Genomic DNA, 17422 nt, shown 5'->3' with positions numbered 1-17422 from the left:
ACCTTTTCTCCTCTAATACTGATGGTTCATGAAGCTGTTTCATGTTACAGGATGACAGAAAAAAGGCAGGCAAGTGTAATTTCTCATAAGGATAACCTAGGGATGATTCCTGGATAACTTCCTAAAGAATACATAATTGCCTTTAGAATCTATCCTCTTCTTGGAAAATAGTGATAAAAATGACTTATTTTGAAAAGAGTGCAGTCTCCTTTTAGCTCTTCCTGAAAGCCTAGAGATACATAGATGTCTGTAGTGTTCAAGAAGAAAACCTCCCTTGCAAATACAGAGGAGTGCTCATAATGTTAATGGTTTCTCTGATTTAAGATGTTTTGTCTGTTGCAGAAAATTTACAAAGGGTGATTAAAGTTCACATAAATGCTGAGACAGAACTTATAGCCCTTGGCTTCATTTACAGGTCCAGTTTGGCCATCAGTACAAATGTTCTTCACTCTGAGGTTCTTTCTTAGAGAAAGTAACAGGAGATTTAGCTGAGGAAGTTGTTGTTGTTGCTGTTCTTCTTCTTATTGTTATTATTGCCCCTTGTTAGAATTGAATTTTGGGCAGTGATGGGCTACAGATTTATCTTCGCTGCCAAGTGCAGATCTTCAGAAATTACTGTTAATCTCTGAGTTTACAATATTTACCATTGCTACATTTCTAAAACCAAAATCTCCAGTAGCTTGGAGGTAAAAAATATTCCTTATTTTTCTTTAGTGGAGACACACTTTATTTGGCAGGAATTATTTTCCCTAAGGGTCTATTACATAAATGGTTTGCAGACAAAGGAGAGGTTACACAGCCTTATTTTCATTTGCACATTATCTTTTTTTTTTTTTTTTGCCCCCTAATTCAGTTCATGCCTGCGAGTTCAGAGATCTTAATTCACCACGGTACTTGGCTGCATTCCTGGCTTTAGGCAGGGTAATGGGGACAGTTGGGATAATTGGGACAATTCACGTTGCAAGTTGAGTGCATGAAGAGAGAAATGGCTGAAGGCAGAGGATTATCTCAGCCTTTGTACAGGAGTTCTGCAGTATTTGTGAGGGGAAAGTCTCTTTGCCCAAATGAGTTTTGTCTATGGAAGTTCAACAGCTTCTGCATCCAGGACTAGTAGCCTGACAAGTTATGTAGCCATAAAGTCCAACAAAATCCAAATGGATGAAGGTGTTTAGGCACTCTCAGAAACTGTAGGATACAAAGTAAATATTTTTTTTTTTTTTCCTGCTCCTGTATGTGTTTACTCATTAGAAGCGTGTTTCTGTCTTGGTTAATGACTCATTTGTTGAAACACATTCCAACCTGTTTTACGCTGAAATTATTTTCCAGGAAAAGCCTTGTGTACAAGAGCCTCCCTAGAGAACCTGAAATGCAGATCCTTTACCCAAGCCACAAAAGCACATGAAGCACACGGAGCAGGAGCTCTCATGAGCAACAGTCATTGCCTTGCACAGCTGAATCAGCAAACAAAAGAGAAAACTGAAGAGTTCTGTGGGAAATTCTAACCTGAAATGAAAAACAAATCTGTGACTGGCAGAGGAAGCTGAAACAGAGATTGGATGTGTGGAAAAATTGCTTCGTGCTTCTAGACAGTGTAATTCATGTTGCAGTTGGGGCAGAAGAATATCAACAGCCAGCAGATATTGGATATGGCACACGTGGTCCTTCTGGATCAAGGGAAAGTGCTGAAAAGAAAAAGTGTTGATAGTAAATTATTGGAAAGTGCAAAGAAAACCCACGAGAAAAATGGCCAAAGAAGTGAAAAATGATGCAGGGTGAGGTAATAGAGACATGCCTGAAAGCCTTGTGGTTGAACTGGAAACTTCTACTCTGCTGGAAAGTTACAGAGGCTTTAGAAAATATAATCATCAGGAAAACTTCTGAACTGCAAATGGAGCCATGAAGAGCAAAGACAGAGTGCTCATTACCACAGTGGAACCAAAGAAGAGCTTGGTGGTACTTTTCAAAGAACTTGTGACCAGGCTCAGCTTTATCACCTTTCAAAGTAACTGGGGAACCTGAAAATTTTACCCTTTTTTTTATGGTAAGAGCAGCAATCAAAAGCACAGGCCGAAGTGATCATGCTGAAAAACAGAGCCAGCAAAGAGTGACAGGAGAAAAACCTCAAGAAATGGGGAAGAAGTAAATTAATAACTGGGAAGAACTGTCTGGGCCTAAAGAATGAGAACGTGGTCCATGAGTTTATGCCTGTGGTAAAGATCCCCCACACTGGAGAGGTGTCCTTGCTTTGTGCTGCAAAAAGTCTTCTACACAGGGTGAAAGATGCTGTGACTGTAGAATCTGAAGGAAAACAAGCTGGATTTGGGTTGTGTAGAGACTGACTGATCACACTGCAAATTACCACAGAGTGACCATTCTCTGTGAGAGGCATCTCCTTTTGGCATTGCTTTAATTGACCTCCAAGAGTCATCACTTGGATGGAGACACTTCCACGGTGGGGCACGCTTGGGATCTGCAAAGTCCCAGGAATAAACATCAGAAACGTGCCCAGAGTGCTCGGTGAGGGTAAGCAATGGCACAGCAGCCGGTTCAGCCGGGAGGCTGTTTGGAATTGTTTGCTGCTGGTTGGTGTTGGCATGGACTGACTGTGGAATTCAGGCTCTGGTATAGATTCTGTGCATTGCCAGGGTATAAAGGGACAGGGCACTGAGTTACTGTGAGATGGCTCTGATAAGCTGGGAAAGGAAGACAAACGTCCTGGCAAAGGTAGATGGAGCTTAGCCCCACATCAGTTAACTTAAATCCATACTCCTCACAACACAGATGTTGATGCAACATCCTGATAATTTGGAGGAGCCATCTTTTTTCTAGCAAAACTATCAAGGAGGAGGTGAGATAAGGGTGCACATTCATAGCATGAGTAGGCATGGCACAGTGAAATAGGAAATAAGGCAAACACAATTGCAATCCTGTACAGCTGTGACAGCTGGAGACGTCCCAAAAGAGGTAAAGTAGGTGCTTTTTCAAGATGAGTAGTTGGCACGAGATGATAAAATTTGTCTTGTTGCAAAATTCTGCTGAAAAATCCTCAAGCAGCAATCTGTCATTGCTGCTGTCAGAGAAAGTGCAGAGTCCTCGTGAAGTGGGTACTCCACGTTAGCATTTCTCAGGCAGTTTTAGGTCATATCCTCCTTTCTGATAGCAATCTGTGTATGATCTCTGCACTTATGTACAATTCTATTCCCACACCAGGGCGAGCACGTGGTCAGCTTCTCATGAAAAGAAGCCTTCGGTGGTTATATTTTATATCAAAAATCTAATTTCAGCATTAATTCAGACAGAGATCTGTCCCCTCCAGCCATTCCCACAGCTGTTCTGCAGCGTTGTGGGTGCAGACAGGTGTTGTGTCAGTGCACAGCAGCAGGTGGGTGTATAATTCATGCATATGGCATCCCCAGCTTTCCACACATCCCCCACACCGAGAGTCAGTGCCTGAGGGAGGGGATGTGCACGTGCACATAAACATTTCAGTGGGGGACGTGGCAGGGGAGCAGGGAGCAGAGGGATGGAGCTTGGAGCTTGCTCTGCAGGGGCCAGCCATGGTGGCCACCACAGCTTGGCCCCTTGCCCACTTCTGTCCCATCCCCACAGGCTGAGGGGAGGCAGGGCCAACACTGGGCTGGAGGTGATCACTGCTGCCCCTCATCCCACTGTGGAAAAGCTGTATCCTCAAGTGTGAGAGTGCATGCTTTAAATGCCAGCACGTTTGAGATCCTCTAAATCACGTGCTAGAGACCAATGATGGAGAGAGCAAAATTCTCCAAGAGAATATTTAAGAAGATGCCTTAATGGAGAGCGAGGTATAATTGACCTCAAGACCAGTGTGCTACTAAAAGCAGAAGCAGCAGATGGCACAGAGAAGTGAAAATAGTTCACACTGGTGGGAGGATGGGTGGATGAGTGTTCATGAATGATGAATAGCCCTGGAGGGTAACGTTCTTTTAAGAGGGTGACCTAATCTCTAATGTAAACTACGTATAGGGGTATGTAAACATTTCCACTGGCTGGAAAAGTGTATATTCAACAGATTTGTAATCCCATAAAACCCCAAAGGCATGATGGAATGGAAATGTGGAAATGGGCTGTTTCATGTCAGGTTTGCACCATGCTTCAATCTTCAGTGTCTGAATTCAGAGAGGTCAGCACTACATTTTTTTTTTTTTTTGTCTCTCAAACCAATTAGCAGGGATTTTTCAATGGGGTTAAATATGCCTCATTTGTATTTCGATCCTTTTGGCTGGCTGGATTTTAAAATTTCCTTATTGTTTAAGTAACTTTCAGATTACAGCACAGTAGGTGTTAAATCTCTCAAATATACTTAATTGGTTACTTCCCCACTCCCCTACCCCCTAAGCTTGCTCTGGGTATCAAGCCAGGGATTCCTGTCCAAACTAAGGTGAATGTCATCACTGGAGGTCGAGTGAAGATTCAGGCTCAGGTGTGTTTCATGTGCTCACCTAACAAAGTGCCCCTAATGGCAAATCAGCAACCACCCCTTCCCAGCCTCCCAGACCCCCCCTGAATGTCAATTAGCTGTAGGTATTTGCTGGATGTGGAAGAGGTAAATAGCCAAAAGTGGGCACTGAAGTGGGCAAAGTCATTTGAGGTTTTTCTGTTGACAGAGGAGGGTGTTCCAGGTGAGATAAAGCCCAACACTAACCACACAGTTTGTACTGCAGAGGTTAAACAACCCTGTCCTGACTCATTTTTGTCATTGCCCATCAAAAACCAGTTCCACCAAAACTACACCCTAAGTTTTTAGGCAGGAAATTCCAACTATTTCTCATAAAGGAAACTGTTCTGGTTCTTTTTTTTTTTTATTTTTTTCACCGTCCAGGAAAATGCACTTTGAAGATATAAAAAATTTAGCAGTTAATCTTTTTCCTGGAGCCAGCGCTTGCTACATCACATCCATTCCCGGTGCTGTCAATCATTATCCAGCCAGCATATTGTTCAGAAGGTGGAGCTGTCAGGCAGAAGGAATGAAAGGTAAGAAAGAGAAGGCTTCTGCTTCTTGCTGATGCCAAGGGTAAGTGAGATTATGTCAAACCTTTAAACAGAGTCCCCTTTCTGTGCCCCACCCCCTGCTCCTATATAACACACACTGCATTTGGCAATACCTGCTTTCACCCAGCCGGTGGTGGGGTGTGAGTGCCTGCTCTGCACCCCTGCTGATGGATGCTCTGGCCAGCAGCCCCCTTGGGTGGCTCTTCGTGGGTGTCGCGGCGCTTTTTGGGGTGACCACGCTCTGCAGGGCCGAGAGGAGCCCCATGGACAAAGCAAATGTGCTGCTCTGGAGCCTCCTGCCTGCCTTGCTGGGGCTGCTCTGCATGGCCCTGCTGGGGGCTGCTGGGGGGCTGGTGGTGTTTTTGGCCACGTGCCTCGTCTCCTCCACGTACCTGGGCGGCCAAATTCTGCTGCCTGTGGGTGACAAAGCCGTGCTCGTCACAGGTAAGGTGCTGCAGGAAACAAAAACTGGCTTTTCTCACAAGTGGGCTGGAAAACTTTGTGTTCCTCGGGTTAGGGATCTATGAAGTGCATGCTTGTAAGAGTTCTTTTTATATATATATATATTTTTTTTGCTTGTTTTACTTGCTTTGGCAGAGATGGTTTGTTTTCTTTTCTAGGTAAATAAATGTTCTGAAATTAAGCAGAAAAGCATCTTAATAGATGCTATTATTTTTTTTCAGTGTCTCATTTAATCTTTACAAGTAGCTTTTTAGGGCGTGCTTTTGAAATTAACTGGTGCAAAAAGCATGAGAATAATTAGAGTGGTCTACTTTTTTAGGAGAGACTTAATAATTTGTGGGAGCCCTCCGAACAGTACATTCACTCATGACTTTTGTTTACTCGAATGTATTGTGCTGGTTATGAGTGCACAGTTAGTTATCTTTGGAGGGGTGTGTGTGTACACAGTGCACACTGCATATCATGCAAGTATTTCAAGGCACTGGTTTGGTGCCATCCCTTTGAAACCATTTGTGAAATCATTCGTGAGGGATTAATTCCCTTCACTAGCAGTGAAAGTTCAGAGCTAATTAATTCAGGCTCTGTTAACACTCTGATCCACTCAAAACACACTTTTGTTTTGCAGGGATGGGCATTTTTCTAGTGTTATGACTTTTCTCCTGTTTCTTCTAAAACTTTAGATGGTGTTTATTTGATGTTTTTTATTTGTGTAAATCAAAACTTTAAACTGGAGTAGCTGCCAACTACTTCTTGCACTGTTAATTTGCTGGGGTTTATTTTGTTTTCTCATTTGTTTGTTGTTTTTTTTCCCTCTGGAAAGCTGAATTAAGTAGTTTTGGTTCATAGAGCAATTTCTTGCAGAATTTCATTTTGTTTTATGGGGACACCTGGAAATAATTTAGATTTGCCTAGCGAGCTTTAATATGGGGATTAAATATAAAAGTTGAGAGGGGGCAAGAGTAGCAGCAAGTTCTCCCCTTGCAGTTTATCTGCCAGCTGGGTTTCTCCCTGCAGGTGTAGCAGATGAAGATGGGTATTGGCAGGGGGAAGTAGGGAGCAATCCTATCCCACCCCTGCAGGCTCAGGGCTTGTTCTTGCACTTGGGCATCTTCTTGCTCTTTGTGAGACTGCAAACTTTCAGGAAAAAGCACTTTCTGGGAGCTTACCTGCTCTGTAGAATCTGAATTAGGACAGTGTAAGGGAGTAAAGAACATTTGGGTAAAGTCCAGCAAGTGAATGTTTTTTCTTTGTACCTGTGCTGCAACTGTCCTGAAGAAATCCAAGTCTGGACATCTCTGACAGCTGATTCATTTGAGGGGGCTATTTTTTGTCTTTATTTGAATCCTATGCAATCAATCAATCAATCAATCAAGCCCTCTATCTACTGAAACAAAAGTTTTACTGAACGTGTGCCTTGGTTTAGTTATTCTGATTCTGTGGTATTCTTCCCCATACCAACTGTAGGACGTGTGTCCCTGTGCATTTGCAGGTGCAAGGTGCCTTTAAATAAATTTTGGAGTAATTTTCTCCAGTTTAGACAAGACCTGAGGCAGGCACTTGGTGGAAAATGGTGATTTTGGATTCTTTTTTCCCCCCTCCCCCTTTCAGCCCCTCAGGGTTGAGGAATGTGGCTGTCTCTGGGCAGCTGCCACAGTTTCTGGCTGTCTTTGGCCAGAGGCTGGAGTAATCTCTGCTTTTCTCCCTGGATTATTGTTCTGGTCCTCTCTGGATGGAGGGAAGTGCTGGTGCTGCTGTGCATTATTTAATCCCACAGTTACTGGAGTACCAGGATAAGGTTAAAATGCTTTCCCACATGAATAATTATGGCCAGGTCAGCAGGCTTAAAGCTGTTGCTGGAGCTCTTCTCTTGATCCTCTTGCTGGGAGTGAGTGCTACAGTGTCCTAAAACAGGAGCTCCTGGGCATGAGAACACTTTAGTGTAGTTTGGTAAACCCAATAACCACCTTAGCTATAAATTAAATTACCACCAAGATCCAAAATAACAGGAATTGTGGAATTCTGTCCTCAGAATTATTCTCTGAGCAGTGGGCTGAATTTCTCCTGTTAATTTGGTCTTTCCATTCTTGGTGTGTGATTTGGTGTTTTAAGCTCTGCATGAGTCAATCATAAATTCACAGTAATGATTCAGTTACAGTCAGTAGTGACTGCCTTCCTTATAATAAATCCTCTCATAATTCACAAATTATTGCAAACAAGACTCCTACAGGAGTGTGGTTGAGGGGGAATTGAATATTTTTTTCCCTATAGAGACCGAACTACTGTTTGAATCCTGGGAGCTGAAGTGTAAAGTTTCTCCAGACTTCAATAACGGGTCTGAAACTCAAATCATACTTCCCCCCCCCCCAAAAAGCCAGGAACAAACCCAGCATAAACACTAGTGTTATTTCCTTCTCAGGATTGCTGCTCCAATCCCACATTTAAGCTGTATCTGCCCATTCTCAAGGTAAAGCTGCCTTGTAAAACTTAATATGTAGCTGTGGCTGTGGACTTTCTGGGAAGGATGAAAGGGGAAGGATTTGACCCAAAAGTAGGGTTTTTCACTATAAGGAAAAGAAGGGATGATGCTCCACCCCAAACCAAGAAATCTGTCATGTCTCTGGGATATTTGCAGGCCTCTTCATGTCTCTTAAGGAAATTCCAAGAATACAGAATACAGGTTTGTTCTTTCAGGTCAGGACTGGAGCAGCTTAATGTGATACTTGTAGTACTCCAGTGCATCTTCAACAAATTGCAGACTTCTAAAATGCCAAAAAAAGCAGATGCTTTTTTTTTTTTTTTTTAAGAATTAAATAGAGCAGGAGTAATCCTTTCTGCATCTGCACTGATTGATCCAGGCATTTAGTACGTGTTTCCTTCAAGCCACCTGGAATTAATTTTTTTTCACCTTTCAGAACTAAAGCCCCAGTTAAAAGACAGAATCCAGAAATGAAGATCTAACATGATTACCATGAGTCTCCTTGGCAGTCAAATTCTATTGACTACAGACTTTGAGTGTAGGAGCAGACCTGTGAATAACTGTGATTATATCTGCCTTGGTGTGCTGAAATCACAGACTAACCCTTAGAAGTTGATGGTCGGGTTAAGTAGGGAGCATTGCAGCTCCTTCATAAACAGGAAAACAGTAAAAAAACTGGCAGGAGTTCCAATCCTTTGTCCCACATTCAGGTTTCCAGAGTCTGGAAGCTGAGTGTCTGTGTAGTAAATTGCTGTTTCAGGAGATAGTCGAGCCCTGGGGTAGCTCCGTGGATCTCGGTGTGCAGCAGCATCTCCAGGAGCTTTCTTTGCTGTGGTTACAGTGGAGGGTGTGGTGCAGAACAGGCTGATATTTCTCTGCTTTACAGTGCAAAACTTGTATTAATTTCTTAAACTCCTCATTTTCCTCATGATATCCTTTGCAAAACTCCTGATGCACAGTCCCTATAAACCCCTTCCCTGTCTCCAGCTGTGTGAGGGACTTCTGGCAGAGGAGGGGAGACACAGGGCAAGGGGGAATGGCTTTAAACTGACAGAGAGTAGGTTTAGGTTGGATATTAGGAAGAAATTTTCTCTCTGAGGGCGGTGAGGCACTGGCACAGGTTGCCCAGGGAAGCTGTGGCTGCCTCATCCCTGGAAGTGTTCCAGGCTATTTTGGATGGCACTTGGAGCAACCTGGTCTAGTGGAAGGTGTCCCTGCCCTTGGCAGGGCAGTTGGAATGAGATGACATTTAAGGTCCTTTCCAGCCCAAACCATTCTGTGATTCATTCAATAGCAGCAGCAGCAAAATACTGGGTCAAAGGGAGAGACTTGTGAATCAATCAGATTATTTGTTAAACATTCATCATCTGTACCTGGCGGGAGGAATTGCACAACTGTGATCCCAAAGACCATTGTGTGTTTGCTTCCTGCAGTTGGTAGGCCATTGCTTCATGTAGGCAAAGTCTGGGAATAAGTTTGGAAGAGCATTAGAGAGGATAAGAGAAATTCTGATGCAAGTTTGAATGAATTAAATAGCTGACTTAGCACAGAGATGCTGTCCTGAAGCTTTCTTAGGGTTTGAAAGCACTGAATTCCTTTGCATGTAGAGAAACAGTTGCTTTGCTTTGTCTTGGTTACACACTGTGACAAGAAAGTGCTTATCAGAGGGATCTGGGTGGTAAATGTTTGAATAAAACAATGTTCCTTTTTTTGAATTAAAAAATAGAACCCAAGAATTTGAATGGAAAAATACCCCATAATTCCTTTGTCCATCAGAGATTTCAAATTAACACATTAGTGTGTTTATTCTTTTTTTTCTTAAATACTTTTGTTATCAGGTTTGAGACTGAATATTTGTATAAAACCAATCTGGGGTTTTATTTCCTCTGTATGTGTGAAGTGAGTCATAGAATCTGTCAGTGGAAGAGCATGAGCTGGTGCCATCAGCTCTGAGCCAAGAGAATGTGATCTATCCATTTTTATGGAACATTCAGAGGTCCAGCTCCTCAAACCTTCAGATCTGAACCTTTCTTCCTTCCTATGCATTTCAGGGACTTTGCCATCATCTGTTTACATTTGCATGGATTTTCAACGTGTGTATTTTTTTACCTTCTTTTTTTTTTTTTTTTAAATGAATGGTATGGGACAGACCCACTTCTCAAGTGTCTTTGTTGATGCTTTCAGGAAGTGACACCGGGATTGGACATGCACTGGCTAAATACCTGGACAGCTTAGGCTTTGTTGTGTTTGCTGGGGTTTTGGATAAGGACGGACCTGGAGCTGAGGAACTGCAGCGGAGCTGCTCTGGGAGGCTCTCTCTCCTGCAGCTGGATATAACCAATGCCACTCAAGTCAAGGAAGCCTATCTGAAAGTCTCAGAGAAGGTGCAAAGTGCAGGTACAGCTTTTATTCCATTTTAATGGGAGCATTAGTGGAGCTGCATCCAGGTGCATCTCTTGGCTGCCTCGTGGCTTGTGTGTGCAGGTCATTTCCATGGCACAGCCTTGGGCAGTCAGGGTATTTACAGTGATGGCTCCTGCTTTCTGGGATACAGGAAAATGGTAATGACTGTTCATGGAGCAGGGAATGTGTATCTGCAGCTGCAGATCATCTCTGCTTCTGTCTGGAGGCACCATCCATCTCATCAGTGTAACCCTTATGCAGTTGGTTTGCTGCTCTTTGGCTGTGTATTTCCTGTGCCTTCTCCTCTTCCCAGGCCTCTGGGGTGTTGTGAACAACGCAGGCATCCTGGGCTTCCCTGCTGATGGTGAGCTGCTCCCCATGAGCAACTACAGGCAGTGCATGGAGGTGAATTTCTTTGGGGCTGTGGAGGTGTCCAAGACCTTCTTACCGTTACTTCGGAAGTCGCAGGGGAGGCTGGTGAACATGTCCAGCATGGCAGGTGAGCTGAGCTACAGCTCCAAATACATTTCTGGAGCAACAGAACGAAAACAGTGAACTTCCTTGGCAAAAATGCTGAGGAAGGTGTCAGTCAGTCTTTCTTGTCTATACACCCAGGGAATTAATATTAAGGGAATGAGTTCAGTTTTTCTTTTATTTGGGAGATTATATTTCCAGAAAACAGCTTTCAAAGAAGAGTTTATGATGGCTGAAAATATTCTGTGACAGAAAAGACAGTAAAATTCAGATCTTGTGTTCTAGATGCTGTAAGTGATAACTTTGTGAGCTTCCATAAAGATGAAATAAAGATACTTGTATAACATGTTCAGGTGGAAGGCTGTGACCACCTCAGTGTGTGATATCTGCTGATAATCTGGGAGCTGAAGAAGTTGTGTTTATATTTCTTTAAAAATATTTTGGATCTCTTCTTAGAAATCCTTAGGCCTAACTTATTAGCGAAGTGGTAAATTTTTATTAAAAAAAAACCCCAAACCACCAAAACTACAACCTTTTAAAGAATTACCATATGCTTTCCATTTTTTTCCCTAAATTGTTCTTACTATATATATGCATAACATGTCCTGCTATTCTAGGAGGACAGCTGAGATGCCAATATGTGGGAAGTAATGTAATACACTGTCTGGGAGCCAACAGCTGAGGAGCAAGAATGCTCCTTTGAAACTGAGACCTGCTAGAAGCAGGAAATGCTGCTGAAAAGTATTTTGGTTTCAGAACTCTTTACTGTATCATGTGCTTCCCAAATTTTCCTTTGCTCTGTCTGCTTGGACCCTTCTGTGCAATTGGAGTCCACCCAGATCCTGCTGCATTGCTGGGGTGGCTTGTGAAGGTGTGACCTGGTGCTCACAGCTCACGTGGGGATGGGGCTGCAGTCTGGCTCTGACACTGTCAATTGTTTTCTCTTTATAATCCCAAAGATGTTCTATATCTGCATGTCTACAGCGAGAACTTCTGTTTGCCTTCATGCACGATTTTAGAAATTATACAAGGATTTGCATAAGTGTGATTTCTCTGGTTCGTGCTGTAAAGAGTCCAGCCCAGAGGAAGAGCCTGAGAGGAGAATTCTGAACTCAGAAGGAAGGTCCAGCTGCACTACCCTGGCACTAAGCACACAGGGAGCTCTGTTTCAAAAGTTATCTTCTCCAACTCCTGCAACATCCCTTGCCTGGTTGAATGGGTGCTACAAGTGAAAATTTAAAATAGTTTACAAAAAAGAGGGAGTGGGGTGGTGAAGGAAGTATCTATGAGGAAACTACATGGAAGTGTGAAAACAGACAAGGCAGGCTCAGAGTAAGAAAGTTCCAGGTAAAATGTTAGCAAGAAAAATGTTTCCTGTTTCAGTTACTCCTTTTTGAAGTTTCTCCATATTAAAACAATTGCCCCAAACAAAGCTGTCTTGAATCTTCCAGATCTAAAATGTACGGAGAGTTGTAATCTTGCTGTGAAAACACTTAACAAGGTCTTAAATATTTAAATATTTTAAATGATGATACAGAATAACTCCTGTGTTCTTCTCACAGTATCAGTGTAAACAGAGCAAATTCTTTTATGTGACAGTTACCTGTATGAGTCTGTGTTTATGGTTCATTGCTGACACTTTAAGAAATCAGGATGGAATTATCAGAAGGACCTTTCTGGTGCTGCTTTGCCCACCAGCTCTTGCAAGCACAGAGGCTGAGGCCAGACCTCTGTTTCCTCTGAGTGCCCAGGTGAAGCCTGCACTGGTGTTTTGGGGCAGATGTCTTAATTTTTAGCACGAATCCCTGAGCTGCCTTGCAGGGATAAATGGAGAGCTTCCCTGTGCCGAGTAATTTGCCCTTACAGGAGTTGATAATGACCCTGCTTAAACTACAGCTGTCTGCAGAGATGTTCTTGCCTGCAGGCTGCTGTGGGTGAGTGGCTTCTTCTTAATTCAGGGTCTGAGGGTCCTTTAGTAAAACATTAGTGGAAAAGTTAGTGAGGTCTCATTGTGCCCAATCTCTTCCTGTCTGTGGAGAGCTCGTTTAAGTGGACCCAGGTTAGCCTGACCTCAGAGGGAAAGGTATGTGATTCAATTGGCTCAAACCAATTGAAACTCCAGCTTACTCAGATGCATCCAGAAGAATAATTAACATATAATTGGCCTGACTTCTTTAAAGAAATGACTCCGTGTAAGAAGATGATACCCTGGTCTTTGCAGTGCAGTGTACCCAATAGAAGGCACAGGTGGTTTAACCTGAAAATTCCCCTCTATCCAAGTATTTTCTTTTGAAGGACATCGAGGTGAAAGTGTAATAGGTGAAACAGAGGCTGTATGGGAGGATGTGTCCAACTGGCCATGCAGGCAGCAGGAGGAGGGATGTACCTCAAGGAGAAGGGCTGTCCATTCCATGCCCTCCTCCCCGCTGCCAGCGCAGCAGGGGTGGCTGTGATGATCCTAAACCTGGCAGAGATGATCTGTGTGGTGATAACACCAGAAAGTGGGAGGGCTGAAGAAGGACAATATGCTCAAACCCAAGCACGGATTTTTCTAAAGCTGGAGGAGTGACAGTCTGCTGGTTTCTGGGACAGAGGAAATCTCTGGATTTGGAAGATTTTGTTTTCTGGAAGCTTGTTTTTGTAAATGTATAGATTTCTTTTAAATTCACCCAGAACATTGGCTGCTTTCTTAACTTTTTCATGTGGACAAATGCTTCTGGGATTGGAGCAGATGAGTTATAACTATAGGCTGGGAATCTGCTTCTGTGATGGGTCTTGGGGAAGTCCTGTCATCTGCAGAGTGAGACTCCAGCTTTGATTTGTACACAGAGGTTTTCTGAACTATTGTCTCTGGTCTTTCTGAAACTATCTGGAAAGAGGAGGAAAATAAGTTGGTTTTATAAAGCTGGCATTCATAAAACTACTGCTTCACTATATACATGAACTAAAACGTTATCTGTGTTTCTCAAACCAACAGTCATAACTTTAAGCACTTTTTACCCTTAAATGGAATACAGTTTATTTTTCTGCCCTGCAAGGTGTCTTATCAGGTGTTACTGAGCATAACTGCCATAAGCAACTGTTAATTTACAACTTTCACTCTTTTTTTATCCTCCAGCAAGGAATCATTCCCTCGCTGACTTGTCGTTAACCTCAGTGAGAGATGCATAATTCTGGTTGTGCTATAATCTTCCTTCTAAATCACGAGAATAAAGGCTGGGAAGAGCCACCACTGAGGTTTATCATGTTTGTATTGCTCCTGCAGGAGGCATTCCACTGCCGAGGTATGCTGCGTACGGTGCATCAAAAGCAGCTCTGTCCATGTTTTCTGGAGTAATGAGGCAAGAGCTTTCCAAATGGGGAATTAAAGTTGCTGCAATTCATCCATCAGGCTTCAGAACAGGTTGGTGTTTGACATTTTGGGTTGTTCTTTCTGCCTCTCCTCTTTCCCTGTAGCCCAGCAGCCTCAAACAGAGCCCTGAGTGATGTTCAGGAGCTAGGCTTTTTTTTTTTTTGCTATTCTTCATGTTGGTTATGGAAATTAAGATCTGTGTTTTTTGTGAGAGATATTCCCCCCAGTACAGCACACTGCCTGCCTCTGCCTCTCCTGGGCAGAGCTGTCTTTGCTGGGAGCCAGGGCAGGGTTCAGGCAGTTGGTGCCTTCCCTTTGCTCCAGCTTGGTTGAAGCTGATGAGCATCACAGTGTGTCTGATTTGGGTGTTAGGACCTGCTTGTTCTGTGTGAGAACTCCAGGTCCCCCTGTCAGTCCTGCCTTCCTCAAGTGGAAGTGGATCAAAGTGAGGCCTGGGAATTGAAATTTAAATATTTAAAGATTTTTCTTTGTTTACGATGCTTAATTCTTGATAATAAGGCAATAATTGTATTGGAGAAGCCACTGCTTTCATTCCTACATGATGCAGATGGGGTGGAAAAATAGATTTATTTATATTTTTAAATCCATCCTAGTACAAGGCTCATCCTTCATGAAACTAGTTATTGAAATACTGATGTCACTTGTGAAAGGGGAGCCAACCCAGCTGAATCCTGTTCATCTTAGTTTGCCTGTCTGTCCTCAGTTGCTGACATCAGTTAATAAATACTGATTGGAAACAACCACAAAATGAATAAGGACAGAATGGCAAAGGGCTGGAAGAGGGGAAAAATAAAAATGCTGACTTGGCTGTGAGAGAACCTTTTTAGATGGAGTTGGTAACCAAATGATGCACGAACCCTCTGCTTTTTGTGTAGTCTGTGCTTTGTGCTTTCCCTCCTTTTCCACGTCAAAACCCTTGCAGTGACCACCTGTGGTGTTTGTTCTTCACTGACACAGTTCAGAACAACTGTGAATCAGGTTGGTGATGGAAAACAACTTGTTGTCTATGAATTACAGATGATTTTTATTTTTGTTTAACATTCAGCCCCAGACCCACTTGCTATCCTGTGATGTTGCTACTGCAGGTATACAAGGCACAGCCGACCTGTGGGATAAGCAGGAAAAGGAGCTGATGGAGAACCTCCCAGCAGACACAAGGCAGGCCTATGGTGAGGACTATCTCCTGGGGCTGAGGAGCTACCTCCTCCACATGCCCACCTGCTGTGACCCCGACCTGTCCCCTGTGCTGGGCGATGTCCTGCACGCTCTGCTGGCCAGGAGACCCCACGGGCTCTACACCCCTGGCAAGGGGGCCTACGTGCTCCTCTGCTTCTTCTGCTGCTTCCCTCTCTGGTGCTATGACTTCTTCATTAGCAAGATGCTGAGTGCTGAGGCTGTTCCAAGGGAGCAGGGAACATCAGAAGATGAGAGCAAAAACCTCTAAGGTGTCCGTCAGCACTTGTCTCGCTTGATGAGATAGCTGGGGAAAACTCTTTATATAAAGGACACTGCTATTTATTGTACTGTCTTCGTTAAGTTGAATTTACACTGCCTTGCAAAGAGGTGAATCTTTGTGTTAAGAGTGATGTGGAAAAGCAGTGGATAAACAGAAATGGAAAGCTATTCCCAAATGGGGTATTTTTTGAGGAATTTCAGTGTTTTCCTGATGTCTTTATAGCCTGCCTTCTGTGTAAGGTATCTCACGAAATTATATGGTTCCTGTCTGCTTCACAAGGCATCACCAGCACACAGACAGAGGCATAGCCTGCTTTTGAAAACAAAACATCCATGAGAGCCAGTAACCTTCTTAAACCTTATAAGGAGCTACATATATTCCTATCACTGGAGGGATTGAGAAATGTCTAATGGAAATTTTTCCCACTGCAGCCTAATATGTTTGAGGTTTGGGTTTTGGTTCTGTTGAACTTGTGAAATGATTGTATTTACTCCCCCTGCCCAAGGTTTTTGATTTATAGTTGTGAAGTTTAGAATGTGTTCTCTTTGCTAGACCAGGCAACATAAATTAGTTGGGGTGGGGGATGAATGAAGACATATCAAGACCTTTATGAAGAAATAAACAATTTCCTTCCTACAGTAACAGTGAGTGCCATAATAAGTGTAACAGCTGCTGATTTGATGTGACTGTCTGGATCTTTCTGTGCACTACCTGTATGTACCTGTGCATTTCTGATTATGAGCAAAGTCTCACCTCACCTCTGCTTTTTGTGCTATTCCTCTCTCAGTTTTGGGTTTACAAGAGTCGTGTTTTTGCCCATTTCTCCTGATGCCTTCTTGTCTCCCTCTGCTTTGGGAGGAGTTTGTGCTCACTCAGTCTCCATGATGGCTTTACTGGAGTCCAGTGTCCATCTTCTGATAGACTGTGGTTGCTCCCCTTCCCTAAATTCATTTTGGGTGATGCATTTTCTTTTCAAATGCTGAAAAATTAAAAGTTATCACATTCTGGGTTTTAAATGTAGAATAACATTTTTCACTTCCTTTCTGAGCAACTTCTGTCATAATCCTTGTGGTGTGATGTCCTCTTGCAGCCAACTGAACAAAATCACTCTTTAATTTGCATCTGTAGTGTTTATTCAGTCACCTTCATGGGTCTTATACATCAGTGCAAGTCTCCTATAAATGCACAGAGGATGCTCAGAGGGCTTGGGCCACCTTTTTAATCTGTGTCCCAGTGGGGAAATCCTCCTGTCCTGTACATTTTGTCACAATTACTGCTTTTGCTGCTGAGGTTTATCACCAGGTGGGTTTATATCAGTCCCCTGATTACAGACTTTTGCTTTCCTCTGGGGAAGTGTGACAAAAAAACCGTTTCAAACTCAGAAAATCTGGGACTATTTCTCTCTCTCTGCCAGTCTATTCCTTTATCTATTTCCCTAACTTTTTATGTGTCAGCAAAAAGGCGTAATAAAAAAATATTAACATTTAGTAACTGCATGGCTGTGACCCTTTCTGTCTTGTCTGACTCTTGGTGCTTTTTTGGGGATCAGGGCTGCATTCCCTCCCTTCCTGGGCTGCCCCTTGGTCCCAGAGCAGGAGAGCACTGAGCAGGAATGAGGTGGGAGCTTCTCCAGGGAAAAGAGCCGAGATGGCCCTTGGTGCCCTGTTTGGGCAGGTCGTGATCCCAGCTGGCACAGAGGCAACTTGGGAGCTGGAAGGGAGAGGAGGGTGCCATAATGGGTGGCAACCTCTGA

The 17422-nt window shown here is 43.3% G+C and overlaps 1 protein-coding gene across 2 annotated transcripts; it reads left to right on the top strand.

Annotated features, from left to right (window-relative positions):
• Window positions 1–2302: 2302 nt before the first annotated feature.
• Window positions 2303–17215, top strand: HSD17B2 (hydroxysteroid 17-beta dehydrogenase 2). 2 transcript variants are annotated; one of them, XM_050311685.1, is made up of 6 exons: window positions 2303–2523; window positions 4856–5007; window positions 10148–10360; window positions 10680–10865; window positions 14106–14243; window positions 15299–17215. In XM_050311685.1, exons 2-6 carry the CDS (start codon window positions 4860–4862, stop codon window positions 15655–15657), a joined length of 1044 nt encoding a protein of 347 aa, XP_050167642.1. In that variant the 5' UTR covers window positions 2303–2523; window positions 4856–4859; the 3' UTR covers window positions 15658–17215. The 2 variants fall into 2 exon arrangements, with proteins under 2 accessions (XP_050167642.1, XP_050167640.1); XM_050311683.1 differs by lacking the exons at window positions 2303–2523; window positions 4856–5007 and adding an exon at window positions 5193–5469.
• Window positions 17216–17422: the final 207 nt, after the last annotated feature.

The sequence above is a fragment of the Myiozetetes cayanensis genome, unplaced genomic scaffold (assembly GCF_022539395.1).
Source record: "Myiozetetes cayanensis isolate MyiCay16 unplaced genomic scaffold, myiCay2020 scf16, whole genome shotgun sequence".
In the NCBI taxonomy this organism is placed as follows: domain Eukaryota; kingdom Metazoa; phylum Chordata; class Aves; order Passeriformes; family Tyrannidae; genus Myiozetetes; species Myiozetetes cayanensis.
This window is presented reverse-complemented; position numbering and strand designations above follow the sequence as displayed.

Coding starts and splice junctions, on each gene's coding strand:
- HSD17B2 (XM_050311683.1), top strand. CDS start 5,193: ATGGATGCTCTGGCCAGCAGCCCCCTTGGGTGGCTCTTCGTGGGTGTC. Junction 10,866..14,105: donor GAACATGTCCAGCATGGCAG/GTGAGCTGAGCT, acceptor TTGCTCCTGCAG/GAGGCATTCCACTGCCGAGG. Junction 14,244..15,298: donor TCCATCAGGCTTCAGAACAG/GTTGGTGTTTGA, acceptor TTGCTACTGCAG/GTATACAAGGCACAGCCGAC.